Source organism: Nyctereutes procyonoides, unplaced genomic scaffold, assembly GCF_905146905.1.
Source record: "Nyctereutes procyonoides isolate TBG_1078 unplaced genomic scaffold, NYPRO_anot_genome, whole genome shotgun sequence".
In the NCBI taxonomy this organism is placed as follows: domain Eukaryota; kingdom Metazoa; phylum Chordata; class Mammalia; order Carnivora; family Canidae; genus Nyctereutes; species Nyctereutes procyonoides.
Window position 1 is genome coordinate 67,389,474 of NW_026575146.1, and position 21,368 is coordinate 67,410,841.

At 41.6% G+C, this 21,368-nt stretch overlaps 1 protein-coding gene across 1 annotated transcript; it reads right to left on the minus strand.

The window, feature by feature from the left end:
• Positions 1 to 6,756: 6,756 nt before the first annotated feature.
• LOC129500047 (zinc finger protein 460-like) lies at positions 6,757 to 20,474 on the minus strand. The gene is given in 6 exon segments (XM_055310187.1): positions 6,757 to 8,098; positions 8,100 to 8,451; positions 8,559 to 8,782; positions 9,483 to 9,588; positions 12,613 to 12,673; positions 20,340 to 20,474. Coding segments are annotated over 6 exon segments (1,038 nt in total). The 3' UTR covers positions 6,757 to 7,938.
• Between the last annotated feature and the right edge of the window lie 894 nt (positions 20,475 to 21,368).

A 21,368-nucleotide genomic window follows, 5' to 3' on the forward strand; every position in this document is an offset into this window, starting at 1 on the left:
ACCAAAAAACCAAAAAAAAAAAAAAAAAAACCCAACCAACCAAACCCTTTCAGCCTTGGGTATCTCTCTAAAAGCCACTTCCTGGCTACCGGCCAATCTAAGCCAATTATTTAAAGTCCCTCCACTTGGTAAGTCTTTTCTGTCCACGGGGTAAAGGATTCGTTAGCTCTGCTGCAGACTCCCACCCTGCTCGCCGCACGGCTGGGCAGGGGCCGAGCAGGACCGATGGCAGGGGGGCTTGCCAACAAGGGGGGGGTTCACCCCTCAGGATGCCAGCTCCTGGGCGGACAGTACAAAGGTGCACATAAAAGCAGGCAAGTGAAGCTACTGTGTTGCAGCAGAAACCAGGCCCTGGTTAGGTTCTCCCCATTATCATTTGTTCTCTCAAGGGAAGGTTAAAAACCCCCTCCAAACCCTAGGCCCCCCCAAACCACACACTGGTGTGGGACTTGAGTGGAGAAAAACCTTGTCAGAACAAAACCAAAAAGCCCCCATCAAGGTGGTAAGAACGGCTCACAATCTGCCCTCACTCACCACCTAAGACCATTAATTCTAGAGTTCTCTCCGGTGTGAAAGAATGGAGGGAAGGCGCGAGAGCCAAAAGACACGAAGGAGCCCTGACCTGCTGGAGAAGAGCGGTGACTCCGACTCCGACTCCGAGCTCACCTCTGCTCCTGGGGCGCACAGAGAACGCCTGGATCAGGGGATTTCAACAGAAGCTGCTTCTGGTGGGGAGTGATGGCAAAGAGCACAAGGATCAGAAGCCCGGGAGGAGAGTCTACGTTTTTTAAAGCTTCAAGATTTCAACAGAATACGGGTATGTGTGAACTTTCAGAAGGACAGTGTCTGAGAGACGGCAAAACCGGGATGTACAGAAGACTTGGGGACTTCCACGACCCCGAAGCGCTTCCTGCCCCCGGGGTCACTGGAGGTCACGGCATTCCCCCCATCACTGGTGCAAGATACTTCTCACTTCCCCAGCGCCTCTTTTTAAACAGAGGTAAATTGACTACCCTTCTTCTCATAAGCTTTTAAAAATGTCTGACAATTGAAACAAAAACCACATCATTCAATATGGTCCTCAACATACGAAGGGTAAACACCCAAGCCAATTGTATTAAAAGAATAGTGAGTGTGTAAAGGAACCTAATAGAAGTAACGTTTCTACACTGCACTTAAATTGCTAAAATACTATTGACAGGAGATTGTGATAATTGCACATGCATATTTTTTTAAATTTTTATTTATTTATGATAGTCACAGAGAGAGAGAGAGAGAGAGAGAGGCAGAGACATAGGCAGAGGGAGAAGCAGGCTCCATGCATCAGTAGCCCGATGTGGGATTCGATCCCGGGTCTCCAGCATCGCGCCCTGGGCCAAAGGCAGGCGCCAAACCGCTGCGCCACCCAGGGATCCCTGCACATGCATATTTTAATACCTACAACAGCAACTTAAAAAGAAAAAGGAAAAAAATATACCCCCAAACCCTATACGTGAATCAAAACTGAATTATAAAAAATGTCCAAAGACTGAAAAGAAGGCAAGGAAACCCCCTTCCCTCACTCCCACAAAAAACAAAACAGAAAAACAAGAACAAGAAACAGTGAAAAAATTAAAAATCAAAGAAGAAAAATAACATTATCTATTCCCAACATATCAATAACTACTTCAAATATAAATGGTCTAATATATCAATTAAAAGACACACTGTCAGAGTGTGAGGGGAAAAAAAGCAGGACCCCTTTATATACTACCCACAAATAATTTACCTCAAATATAACAATACACATAGGTTAAAATGAGAGATGGACAAAGATAAACCATTTAGTAATAAAGAATCCAGCAGTGGCTATATAAATATTAAATAAAGTATATTTCAGAGCCATGAAAATTAACAGGCACAAAGAGGAGTATTAGTTACATAATGATAAAAGTCAATGCACTAAAAAGATGTAGCAATCATAAATGCATATGCACCAAACAAGAAAACATTCAAACACACAAAGCACAAAAGGTAATAGAACAGAAAGAAATAGACAATTCCACAATTCTAGTTGAGGATTTTGACAGTCTTTGTTCAGTGATTGATAGAAACACTAGGCACAAAATCAGCAAGGATACAGAAAATCTGTACACTACCAGCAGAATCTCACATTTATCGAACACTCCACTCAACAACAGAATATAAATCTTTTTCAAGCACCCATGGAACATTCTATAAGGATGTTGTTTATGGTTCATTTGTTTGCAGATCATAAAACAAGCCTCAACATATGTAAACGTTTTGAAATCACACAGAGCATGTACTAAGACCACAAATGAAACAGAAAATAACAGAAAAATAAAAAATATTCCAAAACACTTAGAAGGTGCACACTTCTAAATAAACCCATGGATCAGAGAGGGAGTCTCAAATGGAATCAAGAATTTTTTTAACTGAATGAAAGTGAATTCAAAACAAATGAAAGTTTGCAGGATGGAACTTCAACAGTGCTGAGAGAGAAATTAATAGAACCAAATGCTTCTTACATTAGAAAAGAAAAGAAAAACTCAAGTTAATAATCTAATCTACATCTCAAGAAACTACAGAGTGCTAAATAAAACTAGTTCTTTGAAATAGTCAATAAAATTGATAAAAATCTAAGATTAATAAAAAATAAAAAGCATTTCCAATATAAAGAATAAAACAGGAGATATAAGCACAGATATTCCTATCATTAAAAGAATAATAAAGGCATACTTCAAAGAATTTCACGATTTAATTAGAAGCTTAGATGAAATGGAACAACTTCTCTGGAAGGGCATTCTATCAATATAAAGTAGATACTCTTAATAGTCCTATACCAATTAGGCTGATTCAATATATGATTAAAAATATCCCAAAGAGGAATCTCCAGGCCCAGATGATTTCACTGGAGAATTCTATCAAATATTTAAATAAGAAATAACACCAGTTCTACAAAATCTAATCCAGGAAAAAAAGAAGGAAGAAGGGAGAAGAGAAAAGGAAGAAGAAGAGGAAGAGGAAGAAGAAGAAGGCAGAGGAGGAGAAAGAAGAAGAAGAGGAGGAGTAGGAGGAGGAGAAAGAAGAAGAAGAAAAGAAAGGAAGAAAGAAAAGAGGAACACTTTCTAGTTCATTCTGGGAAGCAAGAAGTGGTCAGACATCAATACCAATACAAAGAAATTAAACTATACACCAATATGCTCATGATTTTAGGAACAAAATTCTTCAACTAGATATCATAAATAGACTATTGATATATTATAATAATATTCCATGACCTGGTACAGTTTATTGCAGGAAGGCAAGGCCAGTTCAACATTCAAATCTAGCCAAAGGAATCCATCATATTAACAGGCTACAGAAGAAAAATCACATCAACCAAAATAGAAAAAGCATTTGGCAAAATTCAACATCCATTCAAAATGAAAGCTCCTAGCAAATTAAGAGGGTAACTTTCCAAACTAGATAAAGAATATCTATATAAAGAGAGAGACAAACCAAAAAACAGACTAACTATAAATAAGAAATAGATGGTTATCAGAAGGGAGGTGATGGGGGGGGAATGGGTGAATTAGGTGAAGGAGATTAAGAGTACACTAAACTTGATGAACAAAGAGTAATATATGGAACTGCTAACTCACTATATTGTATACCTGAATCTAATATAATGCTGCATGTTAACTATACTGGAGTTAAATTTTTTAAAAAAGTAAAACAAAATAACCCACAGTTATCATTGTACTTAATGGTCAACAAGGAATGCTTTCTCCTTGACGTTATTAAGCAAGTATGTCCTCTTTTGCCACTTGTATTCAACATTGCACTGCAAGTTCTAGCTTGTACAATAAAGACAGGGAAAGGGAATGAAAGAGATACAGATTAGGAAGAAGGCTAAAGGTATTTGCTGATAACGTTATTGTTTAAGAAGAAAATCCTCAGGAATCCACAAAAAAGTCTGCTAGAATAAGTGATTTCAGCAAGGTTGAAGAAAATAAGGGCAACATAGCAAACTAATCATATTTCTCTGTTAACAGTAGTGGTCATGTGCAAACTGACATTAAAAACTCAATATGAGGGATGCCTGGGTGGCTCAGTGGTTGAGCACCTGCCTTTGGCTCAGGGTATGATCCTAGAGTACTGGGATCGAGTCCCACATTGGGCTCCCTGCATGGAGCCTCCTTCTCCCTCTGCCTATGTCTCTGCCTCTTTCTGTCTCATGAATAAATAAAATCGTAAAAAAAAAAAAAAACCCTCAATGTGATGTATAACGACTCTAAAAAAAAGTGCCTAGAAAAAAACAAAATATGATCCAGATCTACAAGTGGAAAATTATAAGATACTGACACAATAAAAAAGGATCTAAATAAACGAAGACATACCATGTTCATGGACTGAAAGAATCAACATAATAAAGATGCCCAATTATCACCAAAATGATCCATAGACTAATGTATGTCTATTAAAATACCAGCAAGAGGGGGACCCCTGGGTACCTCAGCGGTTTGGCGCCTGCCTTGGGCCCAGGGTGTGATCCTGGAGTTCCAGGATCAAGTCCCATGTCAGGCTCCCTGCATGGAGCCTGCTTCTCCCTCTGCCTGTGTCTCTGCCTCTCTCCCTGTCTCTCTCTGGGTTTCTCATGAATAAATATTTTTTTAAAAAAAAAGAAGACTTCCAATCGGAGAAGGACAAACAGGGTATGTTCTCATTCATTTGGGGAATATGAATAATAGTGAAAGGGAATATAAGGGAAGGGAGAAGAAATGTGTGGGAAATATCAGAAAGGGAGACAGAACATAAAGACTCCTAACTCTGGGAAATGAACTAGGGGTGGTGGAAGGGGAGGAGGGCGGGGAGTGGGGGTGAATGGGTGACGGGCACTGAAGGAGACACTTGACGGGATGAGCACTGGGTGTTATTCTGTATGTTGGTAAATCAAACACCAATAAAAATTAATTTATTAAAAAAATAAAATAAAATTTAAAAAAAATAAAAAAAATAAAAAAAATAAAAAAGAAGACTTCTTACACATGACATGAAAAGGAATAAGAGACTGTTTCACAATAATGCCATGAATCAATGTAACAAAAGTGGCTTGGCCTACAATGGCAATACAAAAGTACACGTGTGGTGATTTAAAAGGCCGAAGAGGGTTCAAAGTGAATGCATGATTATTTTAACATCTTTCTTCACAGCATATTTCTTTTCTTTTCTTTTTTTTTAATTTATGATAGAGAGAGAGAGAGAGAGAGAGAGAGAGAGAGAGAGAGAGAGAGGCAGAGACACAGGCAGAGGGAGAAGCAGGCTCCATGCACCGGAGTTTACTCCAGGATCGCACCCTGGGCCAAAGGCAGGCGCCAAACCCCTGTGCCACCCAGGGATCCCCATTTTTTTAATTTGTTTTTTTATTTTATTTTTTTTATTTCTTTTTCACAGCATATTTCTTTTTTTTAATAAATTAATTTTTATTGGTGTTCGATTTACCAACATACAGACTAACACCCAGTGCTCATCCCGTCAAGTGTCTCCTTCAGTGCCTGTCACCCATTCACCCCCACCCCCCGCCCTCCTCCCCTTCCACCACCCCTAGTTCATTTCCCAGAGTTAGGAGTCTTTATGTTCTGTCTCCCTTTCTGATATTTCCCACACATTTCTTCTCCCTTCACTTATATTCCCTTTCACTATTATTCATATTTCCCAAATGAATGAGAACATACCCTGTTTGTCCTTCTCCGATTGACTTACTTCACTCAGCATAATACCCTCCAGTTCCATCCACGTTGAAGCAAATGGTGGGTATTTGTCGTTTCTAATGGCTGAGTAATATTCCATTGTATACAGAAACCACATCTTCTTTATCCATTCGTCTTTCGATGGACACCGAGGCTCCTTCCACAGTTTGGCTATTGTGGACATGGCTGCTAGAAACATCAGGGTGCAGGTGTCCCGACGTTTCATTGCATCTGAATCTTTGGGGTAAATCCCTAACAGTGCAATTGCTGGGTCGTAGGGCAGGTCTATTTTTAACTCTTTGAGGAACCTCCACACAGTTTTCCAGAGTGGCTGCACCAGTTCACATTCCCACCAACAGTGTAAGAGTGTTCCCTTTTCTCCACATCCTCTCCAACATTTGTTGTTTCCTGCCTTGTTAATTTTCCCCATTCTGACTGGTGTGAAGTGGTATCTCATTGTGGTTTTGATTTGTATTTCCCTGATGGCAAGTGATGCAGAGCATTTTCTCATGTGCATGTTGGCCATGTCTATGTCTTCCTCTGTGAGATTTCTCTTCATGTCTTTTGCCCATTTCATGATTGGATTGTTTGTTTCTTTTCACAGCATATTTCTTAATGTGAGGTAATACTATCATGTGTAGCTCAAAAAAAATACCAAGGAAGGAATTCCAAAAGACCCTGATAAAGGTTACTAGTCAGTTGTTATACCAGGACTAAGGCCATGGTAACAACTGTGAAACTCACAGATACCTGCATGTGCACATGCCCATTTCATCGTTAAAATTCTAGTCAATTTCCTCATTAGTGAATCTTCATGCAATCTTTTGCAAGATTAAAAATGAGATTCCTTCTCTGTGGTTTTTCTGAGTTTATCTTTTTTTCTTTTTTATTTTTATTTATTTATTATTTTTTTAAATTTTTATTTATTTGAGAGAGAGAGAGAGAGAGAGAGAGAGAGAGAGAGAGAGAGGCAGAGACACAGGCAGAGGGAAAAGCAGGCTCCATGCACCGGGAGCCTGACGTGGGATTCGATCCCGGGTCTCCAGGATCGCGCCCTGGGCCAAAGGCAGGCGCCAAACCGCTGTGCCACCCAGGGATCCTTTTTTTTCTTTTTTAGCTTAATTTAGTTATGTGCTTTATTTTGCCTCTCATTCAACCCCTAGAAGACAACTGACATGGACTTGGGAGAAGCCTCTCTAAGGAGGATTGGAGAAGCTTAGGAATTGCAATCAGAAGGAAGAATTCACATTCATCTGGGAAGTTCACACAGCTACACTGCCATCCTCATTACACAGAAAAAACAAGTAGATTAAGAGCAAGTATATAAGTGGTATGTAGTTAAATACACATGAAAAAATATTTTATTTTAAAAAATCAGGTTTAAGAGTGTGGTACATGGGCCCATTGTATCTCCTGAAATATAACAGTATTTCATAAGTGAAGCCTTCATATTTCTTGGTAAGACTCATGCTACTCAAGGGTAGAGATGATGCCACAGAACAAAGACTTTCAATAAATGTTTTCAGACACATCCTAAATGTCCAACTGTCCTGGCAATGGACAGCAGTGAAAATATATGTAAGATAAAGTGGACAAAGCTCTCTCATCTCTGAAACAACACTCTCTCCCATCAAATAAGATAAGGAACAACAAACTGCTATAGGCTTGTCACAGAAGTCTGAAAAAAAACCATGCTTACATTTCTTTCTCTTTTATGTCCTCTCCTCCTCTGTTTAAATATCCCTGAGATAGTTTTTCAGTGTACACTGAGGAGAAAGATGTGGCTGATGGTTATGCGAAGTGCATAAGAATGACTGGATCACACTCCTACATAAATTTTCAGATGTAGAATAAGGCTCTAGACTGGGGTAGATTTCCAGTATGACTCCTTAGATGACAAATGATATCTTGCAACAGAAAGGTTTTTTGTACGGAAGGAAATCGAGGAATTTCTCTTTGATATGAACGATCAGATTCTGAGTAAGAGGTTTCCTCACTAGTTACATTCAAGAATCTTTCCCCAATAGAAGCTATCAGGGAGTGACTAAGGACTGCCCATTTGTGAAGGGTCTTCCTACTTCCATTGCACTAACAGAGTTTCTCCCAGTATGAATCCTCTAATGCTGAGTGAGGGAGGAGCTGCGACTGAAGGCTTTTCCACACGCACTCCATCATAGGGCTTCTCTCCAGTGTGGATAATGGAGTGTCAGCTGAGGCTTGTGCGCCAGCAGAAGGATTTCCCACACTCCATGCATTCGTAGGGCTTCTTTCCACTGTGAATCCGCTGGTGCCTTGTGAGCCCTGAGTGGCGACTGAAGGCCTCCCCACACTCCATGCACTCATAGGGCTTCTCTCCAGCATAAATGCTGATGTCGAATGAGGTCTTTCCTCATGCTAAAGGCTTTCCCACACTCTTTGCACTCAAAAGTTTTTTCTCCAGTGTGAGCCCTTTTATGCAAGATGAAAGTGTAGCAGTAGGTAAAGGCCTTTCCACACTCATTGCACACACAGGGCTTCTCCCCAATGTGGATAATGGCATGTCGAATGAGGTTTGCTCTCTGGCAAAAGGCTTTGCCACACTCCATGCGTTCACAGGGCTTCTCACCACTATGGATCCACTGGTGTCTTGTGAGGTATGACTGGCAATTGAAGGCCTTACAACACTCCATGCACTCATAGAGCTTCTCCTCAGTGCGGATGCTGAAGTGCCAGATGAGATCTGATCAATTGCTAAAAGTTTCCCACACTCTTTGCATTCATAGGGTTTTTCTCCAGTGTGGGCCCTTTTATGCAGGATGAAAGTAGAGCAGGCCTTTCCATACTCACTGCATATATAGGGCTTCTCCCCAGTGTGACTCCACTGGTGATGCTTGAGGTGTGACTGGCAGTAGAAGGCCTTCCCACATTCGAGGCACTTGAATGGCTTCTCTCCTATGTGGATGCTGTAGTGCTGAATGAGGTCCATGCTGTGGCAAAAGGCGTTCCCATATTCACTACATTCAAGGGGCCTCACTCCATTGTGAACCTGCTGGTGCCAGGTGAGGTGTGACCTACAGTTGAAGGCCTTCCCACACTACATGCACTCAAAAGGGCTTCTCTCCTGTATGGATGATGTAGTGTCAAAGGAAACCTGTCTTATCACAGAAGGCTTTCCTACATTCTTTGCACACAAAGGGTTTTCTCCAGTGTGGCTTCTGTTATGCAAGACTAAATTGGAGCAGTGGGTGAAGGCCTTTCTACATTCACTGCACTTATAAGGCTTCTCTCCAGTGTGAATCCATTGGTGTTGTGTAAGGCCTGACATGCAGTTGAAGGCCTTTCCACACTCCTTGCACTCGTAGGGCCTCTCCCCCGTGTGAATGATGTGGTGCTGGAGAAGGTGTGTGCTCTTGCTGAAAGTTTTTCCACATTTAGTGCATTCATAGGGCCTTACTCCAGTGGGCATCTGCTTATGTTGAACTAGAAAGCAATTCTTCGTAGACACTTTCCCAAATTCCTTACACTTACAGGGACATTTCCGTTCATGAATAAAGAGATCTTTCAGTCATCCTTGAGGTCACATTTGTGCAGAACGTGTTCTGGGGGGATCAGATCCTGCACAGTCCTTCAGTGTAGACCATCATCTGTCCCTAAACCATCATGTTCAGGCTTCATGTTCCCAGGGAGCTTCTCCATTTGGGGGTCTATCCCTGGTTTCAACTGGCCTTCCAGCACTTCTGACAGCCTATCCTGATTCTTGCCTTGCCTCACCTATCCCCCAGAGTTTGCCGAGTCAGTTGATCCTGTGGGGAGACTTCCTCAGACAAGGCAAGGTGAGAATGAGAAAACTCTGTGGTCTGGGGTTTTGTACCATAACCTGAAAGGAACACAAGATACAGCAAGCCTTATTACAGATGGCAACACAGAAAAGTAAAATTTCTATTTCAGTAGGAATAAGAAGATGAAAACAGTGGTTCCATGCCTGCCATGTTTTCTTTTTTTTTTTTATTTATTTATGAAAGTCACAGAGAGAGAGAGAGAGAGAGAGAGGCAGAGACACAGGCAGAGGGAGAAGCAGGCTCCATGCACCGGGAGCCCGATGTGGGATTCGATCCCGGGTCTCCAGGATCACGCCCTGGGCCAAAGGCAGGCGCCAAACCACTGCGCCACCCAGGGATCCCCTGCCATGTTTTCAAATCTCTGAAATCCAGCTTGAAATTTCTTTTTGGATCTTGAATTCTTGAAACCTTTGAGGGGAAACCAGAGTGAGAGGAGAGGTGAGGGACATACTGGCAACTAGGGACAAGTACACAGGGTAATGACACTGCATGTGTTGGGTTTGCTCAAAGCAAGAACATCTCCAGATGCTGTAAGAGGCCAGTGAAGGGGCACCTGATGCAGCCTGCACAGGAGCCAGGAAGAAATCAAGGAGGGTTCCCAGAGAGGGAGTACAAGAAGTTGCTGTAAAGATAAAACAAGAAAGCCATTTCACCTTAGTTAACAGAATGAACAAAGGCAGAGTCTTCCAAGACTCAGGGAACCTACAATGCAAAAGAGGATGGGACTGGTAAGAGTGTGGCCCCGACTTGGGATTGGCGTTCTCACAAGAAACACAAAAGCATTTGCGTCTTCTCAGTGCCACCTAAGGATGGAAGAAGAGACTCATATCTGCACACCAGGAAGAGCTCCCCAACCAGACACCAGATCTGCAAGCACCTGACTTCAGGTCTCCAGAACTGTGGCATTCTTGTTATAGCAGTCCAGACTGACTAGACAGTTGGTATGACTAAAGGTCTCATTCTTGAGTTCAGTGATGTTAAGTGTATTATTTTCAAAAAGAAATGAATGAGTAAATAACTTAGTAAATACATCAATTAACTAAGGTCATTTGTGAGTCACTGATGACAATCTGTCATAAACCAAGGTTTATGATCAAAATTTGTACCTGAGGTCCACTACACAAAAGTTAGAGGTCACAGCAAAATTATGGTTAAGATCATGGTGTCTAACCACTGAAACCCTAGGCCCACACTCCACAAGAACTCAGGATTAGCCCTGTGGCACCTGTCAAGGCACTCAAATTCCAGAAGCCCTCGTTTTGTCTTCTAAAAAGGAAAGCTAAAAATAGAGCCTGGCCTGTAGGACTCTGTGAGGATGAAATGAAATCCTGCATTTACCATGTTCACTATGTGAACCACATTCAGTATGATGCCAGACACTGGGGTTATTTATGGGTTAATCCCCTAATGGGGTTAAATAATACACACCTGGGACCTAATTAGGAAGCATATAAATTGACAGTGTCAGAATATGTGGATTAATCTTGAAGAGTATTGAAGAGTAAAAAGTTCTTTTTAAAGTAAAAAGTCCATGAGATGCCTGATGAGCCAACATTAGAGCCAACCAGAATAAGAAGACAAGGAAGGTCCTGGGAGATTAGGGGCAGAGACTCCAAGAGAACCAGATGCTTATGACACAATCTGAAAAGTCTGCTGCATTATGAATTCACACAGCATGGAGGTGAAGAGTATCAGCTGGAGCCAGAACACTTGGCACAAACTCTGCCTGTACCAAGTGAGCTGATACTCAACAAATTACTTAGCTCTTCCCAACTCAATTTCTTCGTCTGAAAAACTGAGAGACTCTCAGTTTCTGCCTCACAGACTGTCCTGGAGGTTAAATAAGAAAGTGCCTGTGAAGTGATCACATAGTGCCAGCCCCTGGAGGACCATTCAGTAAACTGCAGGCCATCACGCATTATCACTATGGTCACTGCTGTATTTGAAAATGAGGAGCAAAGCAGTGACTATATGGAAAACTTTCAGGGCTGTGGTACAGAGGAACCCCCTGACAGGGCCTCAAAGCACAAAGAGAACGATGTTACCACTTTCACATGTGAAACTGGGAAAACTGCTTGGCAGTTTCCAAAAAAGCCAACCTGTCCTGGAAACACAGAATCCACTCCTGGGACTGCCCGAATGGCTCAGCAGTTTAGCGCCACCTTCAGCCCAGGGCATGATCCGAGAGACCCGGGATCGAGTCCCACCCATATCAGGCTTCCGCATGGAGCCTGCTCCTCCCTCTGCCTGTGTCTTTGCCTCTCTCTCTCTCTCTCTCTCTCTCTCTCTCTCTCTCTCTCTCTTTCTCTCATGAATAAATAAAATCTTTAAAAAAATTTCAAAAAGAAAAAAAAGAAAGAATCCACTCCTAACAGAAATCAGTGGTTATCTGCACCAAAACACGTAACAAGAATATTCTCAGCAGCATTAAGTTGAAAACCACAGGAATGCCTGCCCAGAGGGGAAGGGATAAATAAATGGCAGTTTTCAACACAATGAGGTATTACATTAGATTGAGAGTGAACAACTCCAACTACATGCAACCACATGAAAAGAATCTCACAGACATAACAATGGTCAAAAGGAGACAGAAATACAGATGAAACAATCAATAGTCAAAGCAAATTCATGCTGATGGTCTCAATAGGGATTACCTAGCAGAAGGGGCTACTGAAGGCACAAGACCTTGACGAGGTGCTGGAAATATTGTACAGCGGTCCCCTTTATCTGTGGGGGATATGTTCCAAGACCCCCAGTGGATCCCTGAAAGTGCAAGTAGTACCAACCCTATATATACAATGTTTTTTTCCTATATATACACACCTATAGTAAAGTTTAATTTATATATGTGGCACATAGAGATTAACAAAAGTAACTAATAATAAAATAATTATAACAAATACTGTAATAAAAGTTACACAAATGTGGTCTCTCTCTCAAAATATTTTATTATATGGCACTCATCCTTCTTGTGATGCTGTGAGATGATAAAATGCCTACACGATGAAATTAAGTGAAGTGAATGACACAGGCCTGTGACATAGCATGAGGCTACTGGTGACCTTCTAATGATACATCAGAAGGACGATCATCTGCTTCTGGACTGTAGTTGACGTTGGGTAACTGAAATCACAGAAAGTAAAACCACAAATAAGGGGGCACTATGGCATATATTAAATATTAACATAGGTGATGGTTATATTGGTTTGCACATATACAAAGATTCATCAAGCTGACCTCTTAAGATTTTTGCACAATAGAGAAAATGAGTTAAAGCTCATTCAAAAAGTGCAAGAAAATGGGGATCCCTGGGTGGTTCAGTGGTTTCGTGCCTGCCTTTGGCCCAGGGCGGGATCCTGGAGTCCTAGGATCGGGTCCCGCGTCGGGCTCCCGGCATGGAGCCTGCTTCTTTATCTGCCTGTGTCTCTGCCTCTGTCTCTCTCTCTCTCTATGTCTATCATAAATAAATAAAAATAAATCTTTAAAAAAAGTGCAAGAAAATAATAGTAAATGGGAGAATGGAACACGAGTGTAGAAATCTCTTGCAAGAATGAGACAACTTTTCCAAGATTGGTTATACAGGGAAAGCAGAGTTGATGCCAGTGTGAAGACACTGGAGAGCCATAAGCCTTTTTAATTTACTTCCCCCTAATGTGATGCAACCAGGCATATTTTTATGTTGAGCAGAGAATGGATAAAGTAACAGAAGAGGCAGAAAAGAAGAAGCCAGTTCGCCCTGAAAAGGTGTGATCTGGGCTTTAGTGCAGGAGTTTGCCATGGTTGGGGGGCAAGGCTTCCTCTGGGGGTTGGTGAGAAGGGAAGCCACACATGAGAGATTCAGATCAATGTGTAATGGTTGACAATCAAGCAACACAAGAGTGCAGACTATTTTCTTTTTTTTTTTAAAGATCTATTTATTAATGAGAGACACAAGGAGAGAGAGAGAGGCAGAGACACAGGCAGAGGGAGAAGCAGGCTCCATGTAGGGAGCCTGATGCGGGACTCGATCCCAGGACCCCAGGATCACACCCTGAGCCAAAGGCAGATGCTCAACCGCTGAGCCACCCAGACATCCCAAGTGCAGACTATTTTTGACAGGAAAATGTGCTTAGACGTCAGTGGCTGGGGGGTGTGGTGAAGTTCTGGAACAAGCTCTCAAATCAGGAGCCAGTGAAGGAGTCAGTGTGGGAGACAGGACAGATCAGAGGCACACAGGAGATGTGGGGAGACCAGCTACCACCTAGGCAAAAGTTGAAAACGTAGAGTCATGAGTGTAGGGGTGGGTCTCAGGTAGTAGAGGCAGTGGTGGAGATGTTCATGTGATATGGACAGGATGTCTGAATGCAGGAGTGGTAGAGATGGAGGTGTTGAGGAATTATCTGAAGTTGCATCCAGCCCTTCTAACATGCATGGAGGTAGGAGGAGCAGGCAAAATCATGAGCTCCTTCTTAGGCATGTTGAGAGTGAAGTGTCTTTTCCACATTCGCAGATGTGAGCCTGGGAACAAGGGTGAAGATTTGGAACAGACTCTGAGGGGCTGAACAGACACATGCTTGGGATGAGAGCCCAACGGACCACTACAGGGGAGAGAGTATGACTCTGCAGTGGCACCAGTTACCATGCCTGACATCCCCAGTGCCTCAGCAGCACAGATTAGGGGAATAGAAGGCAAAATGTTACCTTGAAGTTTAAGCAAACAAGGGGGGGGGCACGAAGACATGGAACAAGGGAGTGCTTCTGAGGGCCTGACATCTGGAGAATGGGTGTATGGAGAAGGTGAGAAAGGGTGGGATGCAGAATATAGTTTGTTTCCTTGTAGTTCAGAAGGAAATGTGAGTCATTATTCATTATGACTAATAGTATTATGTGAATAACACTAGCAGCTTACTTTTGCTGAGCCATTCACTCACTATGGGCCAGGGCCAGTGTGAACCAGTTTCATGAACAATCTGGTACATCCTCAAAAAACTCAATGACTCATTTAGAGACAGAGTATAGCAGACTACACTCACAGAACCATTTGTCCCTTTCCTTGGACACATAGCTCAGCCTCATTTCCCAGCCCCAGATGTCTTGTTAGTGGAATGTGAGGAGAAATAGTGTGTATAGAAGTGGGTATGACATTCTCCTTTCTTCTCTCATTTCCCCTGTGCTAGCTAGAAGATGCCAGGACAATGTGCAAGTCTTACGCTGATGATGGGAGGTACCTGGTTCCCCAATAACTATGTAGTACACAGCTCCAAACTGACCTACATGGTCCCTGGGTAAGAAAAGTACTTTTCATATGCTGAGCCACCCAGATTCTGGAATATGCCTGTTAGAGCAGCTAGATTTACATTGTTTGAATTTATATATAAAGGCACAGTGAGATCATGCACCTTCCGCAGGCCACAAGGCTGCTGTGTGTCACAGCTAGTTTTTAAGCCCAACCAGCTGGAGCTGAGAACCTGAACTCATTATCTAATAGGTCCTACATGCCCACAGGAGCACTGGAGACTGGGGAGCACAAAAAGACTGGTGGTTAAAAGGCTCAATGGATCCTAAGCCTCTAGAGAGGCCACAATAATACAACTTCCACAAATTCCAGAGGCAGTAATCACTGTGCTATCTGCAAGCTGCCACAACCCTGATCTGGCCAACTGTTGGCCCTAGAGGCCTCACTTTAATGTCCATAAATCTTGGCTGTGCTCCAATGGGTAGATCAGCTTTGGTTTGGGCAAAGGACAGCCTGTTAATGGAGAAAGAGAAAGGACAAGAAATTCTGGTGAGAAGAAACCTCTCAATCTAGATTGGAACTTTAGGATTTGGAGAAGGCCTCACAGAGAAGCTGCTCCCATCCATGCAAACAAAGTGATGTGACTTGGAAACCAGCACATAAAACACCATAGTTGGGCCCCAAAAACTGTAGACATTAGTGTTGGCTCCATATATAACCACCAATTCCCTTTGATCTACATCCTGTAGAATCCGAACATTATTCTGACCTAACTCCTAAAGGTGCTTTCTAATGAATCCAATCAGGGGCTTGATATTCCACACATCAGCCATATCTGGTTCACTTGGTTGCCACCACAGACTAATTTACACAAAATCTCTGGGGTGAAGTCTGGGCATCAGGAGATTTTAAATACTCCATAGGTGATGGCACCCCACCTGGTTTTCATCATTTCACAAATGGAATCCCTGATCATTGATAGTCTGAGGTAGGCAGAGTGGCTGGGTACTCTGAGTAAAGAGAAGGGTTTATTCCAGGCAGAAAGGCTGGAAGACAAAAAAAAAAAGGAATAAGGACAACAAATAGAAAACAGTGACAAACATGGTAAATACTAATCCCAGAAAATCAACATCACTTGGAACATCAACATGGTAAATACTAATCCCAGAAAATCAACATCACTTGGAACATCAATGTTCTTCTAAATGCTCCAATTATAAGACAGAGACCAAAATCTAGTTCTGTAAAAAAAAAAAAAAAAATCTATAAGCTTCTAGCCAGGCCAAGAAATGATGTCAGAACGAATCAAATAACAAGAACCAGGGGTGCCTAGGTGGCGTAGTCAGTTAAGTGTTCAACTCTTGGTTTTGGCTCAGGTTGTGATCTCAGGGTTTCAGTCTGCTTGAAATTCTCTCTCTCTCTGCCCTTCCCACTGTTTTTCTAAAATAAATGAATAAATCTTTAAAAACACACACACAGGGATCCCTGGGTGGCGCAGCGGTTTGGCGCCTGCCTTTGGCCCAGGGCGCGATCTGGAGACTCCGGATCGAATCCCACATCAGGCTCCCGGTGCATGGAGCCTGCTTCTCCCTCTGCCTGTGTCTCTGCCTCTCTCTCTCTCTCTCTGTGTGTGTGACTATCATAAAATAAATAAAAATAAAAAAAAATAAAAACACACACACACAATAAACCCAACTAGAGGTTGTCTATAAGAAATCCACTGTAAATATAAAGACATGTACATGTTGAAAGTAAAATGGAGAAAAATACACTAATATGTTAATAAAACATGCTACTACTAATCAAAAGAAAGGAAGTATACCTATACAATTTCAGACAGAGCAGACTTCAAAGGAAGGAAAGTTACCATAGATAAATGATATCTATATCATTATATAATGATAAAGAGGTTAATTTGCAAATAAGACATAAAAATCCTTAATCTGTATATGTCTGGCAACGTATCTCAAACTATGTGACACAAAAACTGATAAAATGACAAGGAGAAATAGATGACTAAACTATCAAAGTTGGAGACCACACTATCCCTCTTTTGAAATGGACAGATCCAGACAGAAAGTTAGTAATGATGTAGTTGAACTCAAAAATACCATCCATTAACTGGATATAACTGACATCTACAGATTACTTCAAAAAGAGAATACACATTCTTCTCAAACTCACAGGGAACATTCACCATGATAGATCATATTCTGGGTCACAAAAACACACTTTAACAAATTTTAAAAAGAATAGAAATTATAAAATATCTGTTCCCCGACCATAAAGTAATTAACTGGAAATTAATAACAGAAAAATAACTGAAAAATCTCCGAATAGGTAAAGATTAAACTTACACTTTTAAATAACACATGGGTCTAAGAAGCAATCTCAAGAAAGTAAAAAATATTTTGAATTAAATGAAAACAAAAATATAGGGTGCCTGGCTAGCTCAATTGGAAGAGCATGTGACTCTTGATCTTGAGATCATGAGTTTGAGCCCCACATTGGGTGTAGAAATTCTAAAAAAAGAAATAAACTTTAAACAAGCTAACTAAAAAGCCAAAAATACAACTTAACAAAATTTGTGGGATGGAGCAAAACAGTGCTTAGCAGGAAATTTATAACACAGAATGCATATTTTTTAAAGGAAAGATCTATAGTTAATTAAATAAATTTCTAACTTAGGCAACTAAGAACAAGAGTAAATTAAATGCCAAATAAACACAACAAAAGAAATAAGAATTAGAGCAGAAATCAGTGAAATTGAAAACAGAAAATAGAGAAAAATCAACAAAACCAAAATCTAGTTCTGGAAAAAAAATTCAATAAAATCAATAAGATTCTAGCCAGGCTAGGAAAAAATAAGAAATGACACAAATTACTAGTATCAGAGGACAGAAATAGAACAGAGGACATCACTACAGATCCTATAGACATTAAAAGGAAATTAAAGGAATACTATTAACAATTTTATCCTCACAAATTTGATAACTGAGATGAAGGAACCAATTACTTGAAAGACACAATTTGCTGAAACACACACAAGAAGAAACAGATAATCTAAATAGGCCTATATCTATTAAGGAAATTGAATCAATAGTTAACCGTCCAAAAAATAGGGACGCCTGGGTGGCTCAGTGGTTGGGCACCTGCCTTTGGCTCAGGTCGTGTTCCTGGGATCCAAGATTGAGTCCCGCATTGAGCTCCCTGCTTGGGGAGCCTACTTCTCCCTCTGCCTGTGCCTCTGCCTCTCTCTCTCAGTCTGTGTCTCTCATGAATAAATTGGTAAATCTTAAAAACAAAACAAAACAAAAAAACCCTTCCAAAACATAAAGCACCAGGCTCAGTTGGGTTCACTGGTGACATCTACCAAACACTGAAGGAAAAAATTATACCAAGTCTCTACATTTTCTCCCAGAGATAGAAGCAGAGGGGATATTTACTAACTCAATCTATAAGGCCAGCATTACCTTAATATCAAAACTAAACACATAACAGAAAAGTATACACAGTATCTCTCATGAACATAGACATAAAAAGAATCCCCCACAAAATATTAACAAATCAAACCCATCAATGTATAAGACTATATACCACAACCAAGTGGGATTTACCCCAGATATACAAACCTGGATAAAAATTTAACAATCAATTAATATAATACATCATATCAACAGGCTAAAGAAAACCACAAAATTATATTGATAGATGCAGAAAAGCATTGATAAAACCCAACATCCATTCATTTAAAGAGAGAGAGAGAAAGAGAGAGAGAGAGAGAGAGAGAGAGAGAGAAATCTTGGCAAAATAGGAATAGAGGCAAATGTCTTCAACTTGATAAAGAGTATCTACAAAACTACCTATAGCTAACATCCTACTTTAAGGTGAAAAACTTGGAGTTTTCCCACTAAGATCAGGAAAAAAGGCAGGATATTCTCTCTAACCATATTTCAACATTAAGCTGAAAGCACCAATTAATACGACAAGAAAAAGGTATACAGATTGAGAAGGAAGAAACAAAATTCTTCATTTGTAGATGACATGATCACCTACATGGAAAATCCAACAGAATAAAAAGAAAAAAGACCTCTAGAACTAATAAGCAATTATAGCAAGATTGTAGGATACAAGGTTAATGTACAAAATGCCTTCATATATACCAGCAATTAACAAATAGAAGTTAAAATTGGGGATCCCTGGTTGGCTCAGTGGTTTAGTGCCTGCCTTCCGCCCAGGGCGTGATCCTGGAGACCCAGGATCAAATCCCACATCAGGCTCCCCACAGGGAGCCTGCTTCTCCCTCTGCCTGTGTCTCTGCCTCTCTCTCTATCTGTGTCTCTCATGAATAAATAAATAAAATCTTTAAAAAAAAGAAGTTAAAATTAAAAACACATTACCATTTACATTACTCCCCAAATGAAATACTTAGGTATAAATCTAAAAAATATATACAAGATCTACATGAGGAAAGCTACAAAACTCTGATAAAATCAAAGAACAAAATAAATGGAGCGATATTTCATGTAGATGGATAGAAAGGCTCAATATTATAGAGATGTCAGTTCTTCCCAATTTGATCTGTAGATTCAATGCAATCCCAGTCAAAATCCCAGCAAGTCATTTTGTAGATATCAACAAACTGTTTCTCAAGTTTATATGGAGAAACAAAAGACCCTGATCTCTTAAACACTACAGCAAGAAGAAAACAGCAAACACTCCTGTGTGGGGCCAGCAACCTGAGTCCAAGGAGGCTGAAACAGTGAGAGGGGGATGTGAGCAGGAGGATTCAATCCTCAGGAAACGGGGGTCAGGGGGAGAAGCAGACTTGGTGACACCATTTTATGAACCACTAAGAAAAAAAAACTGGGAATCGCACTTAGCAATTTGGTCAAATAGAGACATGTGCACAAACAGAAAACACCATCTATTCTGGCCAACATTTCACAAAAGAAAGGACTTGTACCACCAAAAACTGCAGAGGAGAGCTTTTCACAATGAAGATGTGTCTTTTAAATTGAACAGATTACGCTTTATGAGGGACTCACATAGTGGCCCCATTTTCCTCATTTGCCAAGGATGGCATGTTGGGAGTATTGAAAGAGTGAAGAGGAACAGTATCAGCATACAGAAAGAAGTAAAGACAAGGAACATGGGGCCTTTACCCAGCAAGGACTGGGCAACCACTTCCTGCTGCAAAATAGCAGTGGTAGAAAAACTCACTGTGAAAAGACAGACACAAGCAAACCCACAGAGAGAAGCCAGGATGAAAGCCCCAGTAGCCAGGGCATAACTGTGCTTTTATAAGTTCCTGTATCAGTCCCCTAGGGAGCCAACTGGAATTCCTGCCTTTAGGTTCTGTGAGATACCTCCATCTTCTCCCAGCACATCCTTCTCCTTTGGTTGTGACCAAAAGCAAACTATGTTTCTTCCCTAACCCTCCTTAAGACAAGGAGAGTAGGCAGGAAAAGAGGAGTCTAGAAAATGACTGAAGTGGGGAGGAGGACAGGATGGCTACAGCAGCCTTCATAAGTAGCCAGGCCTGAAGCCAGAGAGTGGAGTGGAGGAGGTTACAGATTTCCCATATGGCAGAGTTAGGGAAGCCTTAACCAGAGACACCAGGAGCCTGGAGGTCTCCAGCATCACCTCCTCATACAGGGTCCTCTGGGCCAGATCCAGCTGCCCCCACTCCTCCTGGGTAAAAGTCATGGCCACATAATCAAAGGTCACAGGCATCTGAAAAGTCAGAGGCAGTGTGTTGGTGTTGGGGCTACTGATAGGAATCAGAGTCCATCTCTCTTGATGGCAAGGGAGCAGAGTAACCAAATACCCTGTGAGGGCTGAGCTCTGCGCTGGACTCAAAGAGGCAGAGATACTGTTTTGCCTGGAATATAGCAGCATAAGAAACAGAGCCTCCTGGGCAGCCCGGGTGGCTCAGCGGTTTAGTGCTGCCTTCAGCCCAGGGCCTGATTCTGGAGACCTGGGATCAAGTCCCACGTCAGGCTCCCTGCATGGAGTCTGCTTCTCCCTCTGCCTGTGTCTCTGCCTCAATCTGTCTCTCATAAATAAATAAAATCTTAAAAAGAGAGACAGAGCCTCCTATGTGGGAGCCAATGGAGAATGCCATGAGGTCAGGACCTTCCTATGTGGACTGTGAGGCATAGAACAGTAAGGGCTTTAAGATGCCACAGGAATGGGAAAAAGTAACAAAGATAATGAAAACAGCAACAATAATAATTACAGCAACAGCAGCTGAGACTCACTGATTATCCTGGGTGATGATGAAGTGGTGGTACCTGCTTGGGAAGTGGCAGGGCCTGGATGGGGTCCCAAAGCCTTCTGCTCCTCAGAGACTGTGTGGGAGAATCCACAATGAGCCATCGTTTTTTCCTACCTCTTCCCCTCACTCCCTTTAGTAACACTGAGGCAACTCAAACTGGCCCACCTGAGTCTCAACAGCAGGTATCCTTGAGGAAAGAATACTTCAGGCCCAGAGGATAGAAGCTGCTGAGGACAACGCAGGCTGTGGCCATAACAGCCTTTGATTTGTCACAGTATCTGTCCTTGCTGAGAATATGATGGAATATTCAGCAAATGACCACA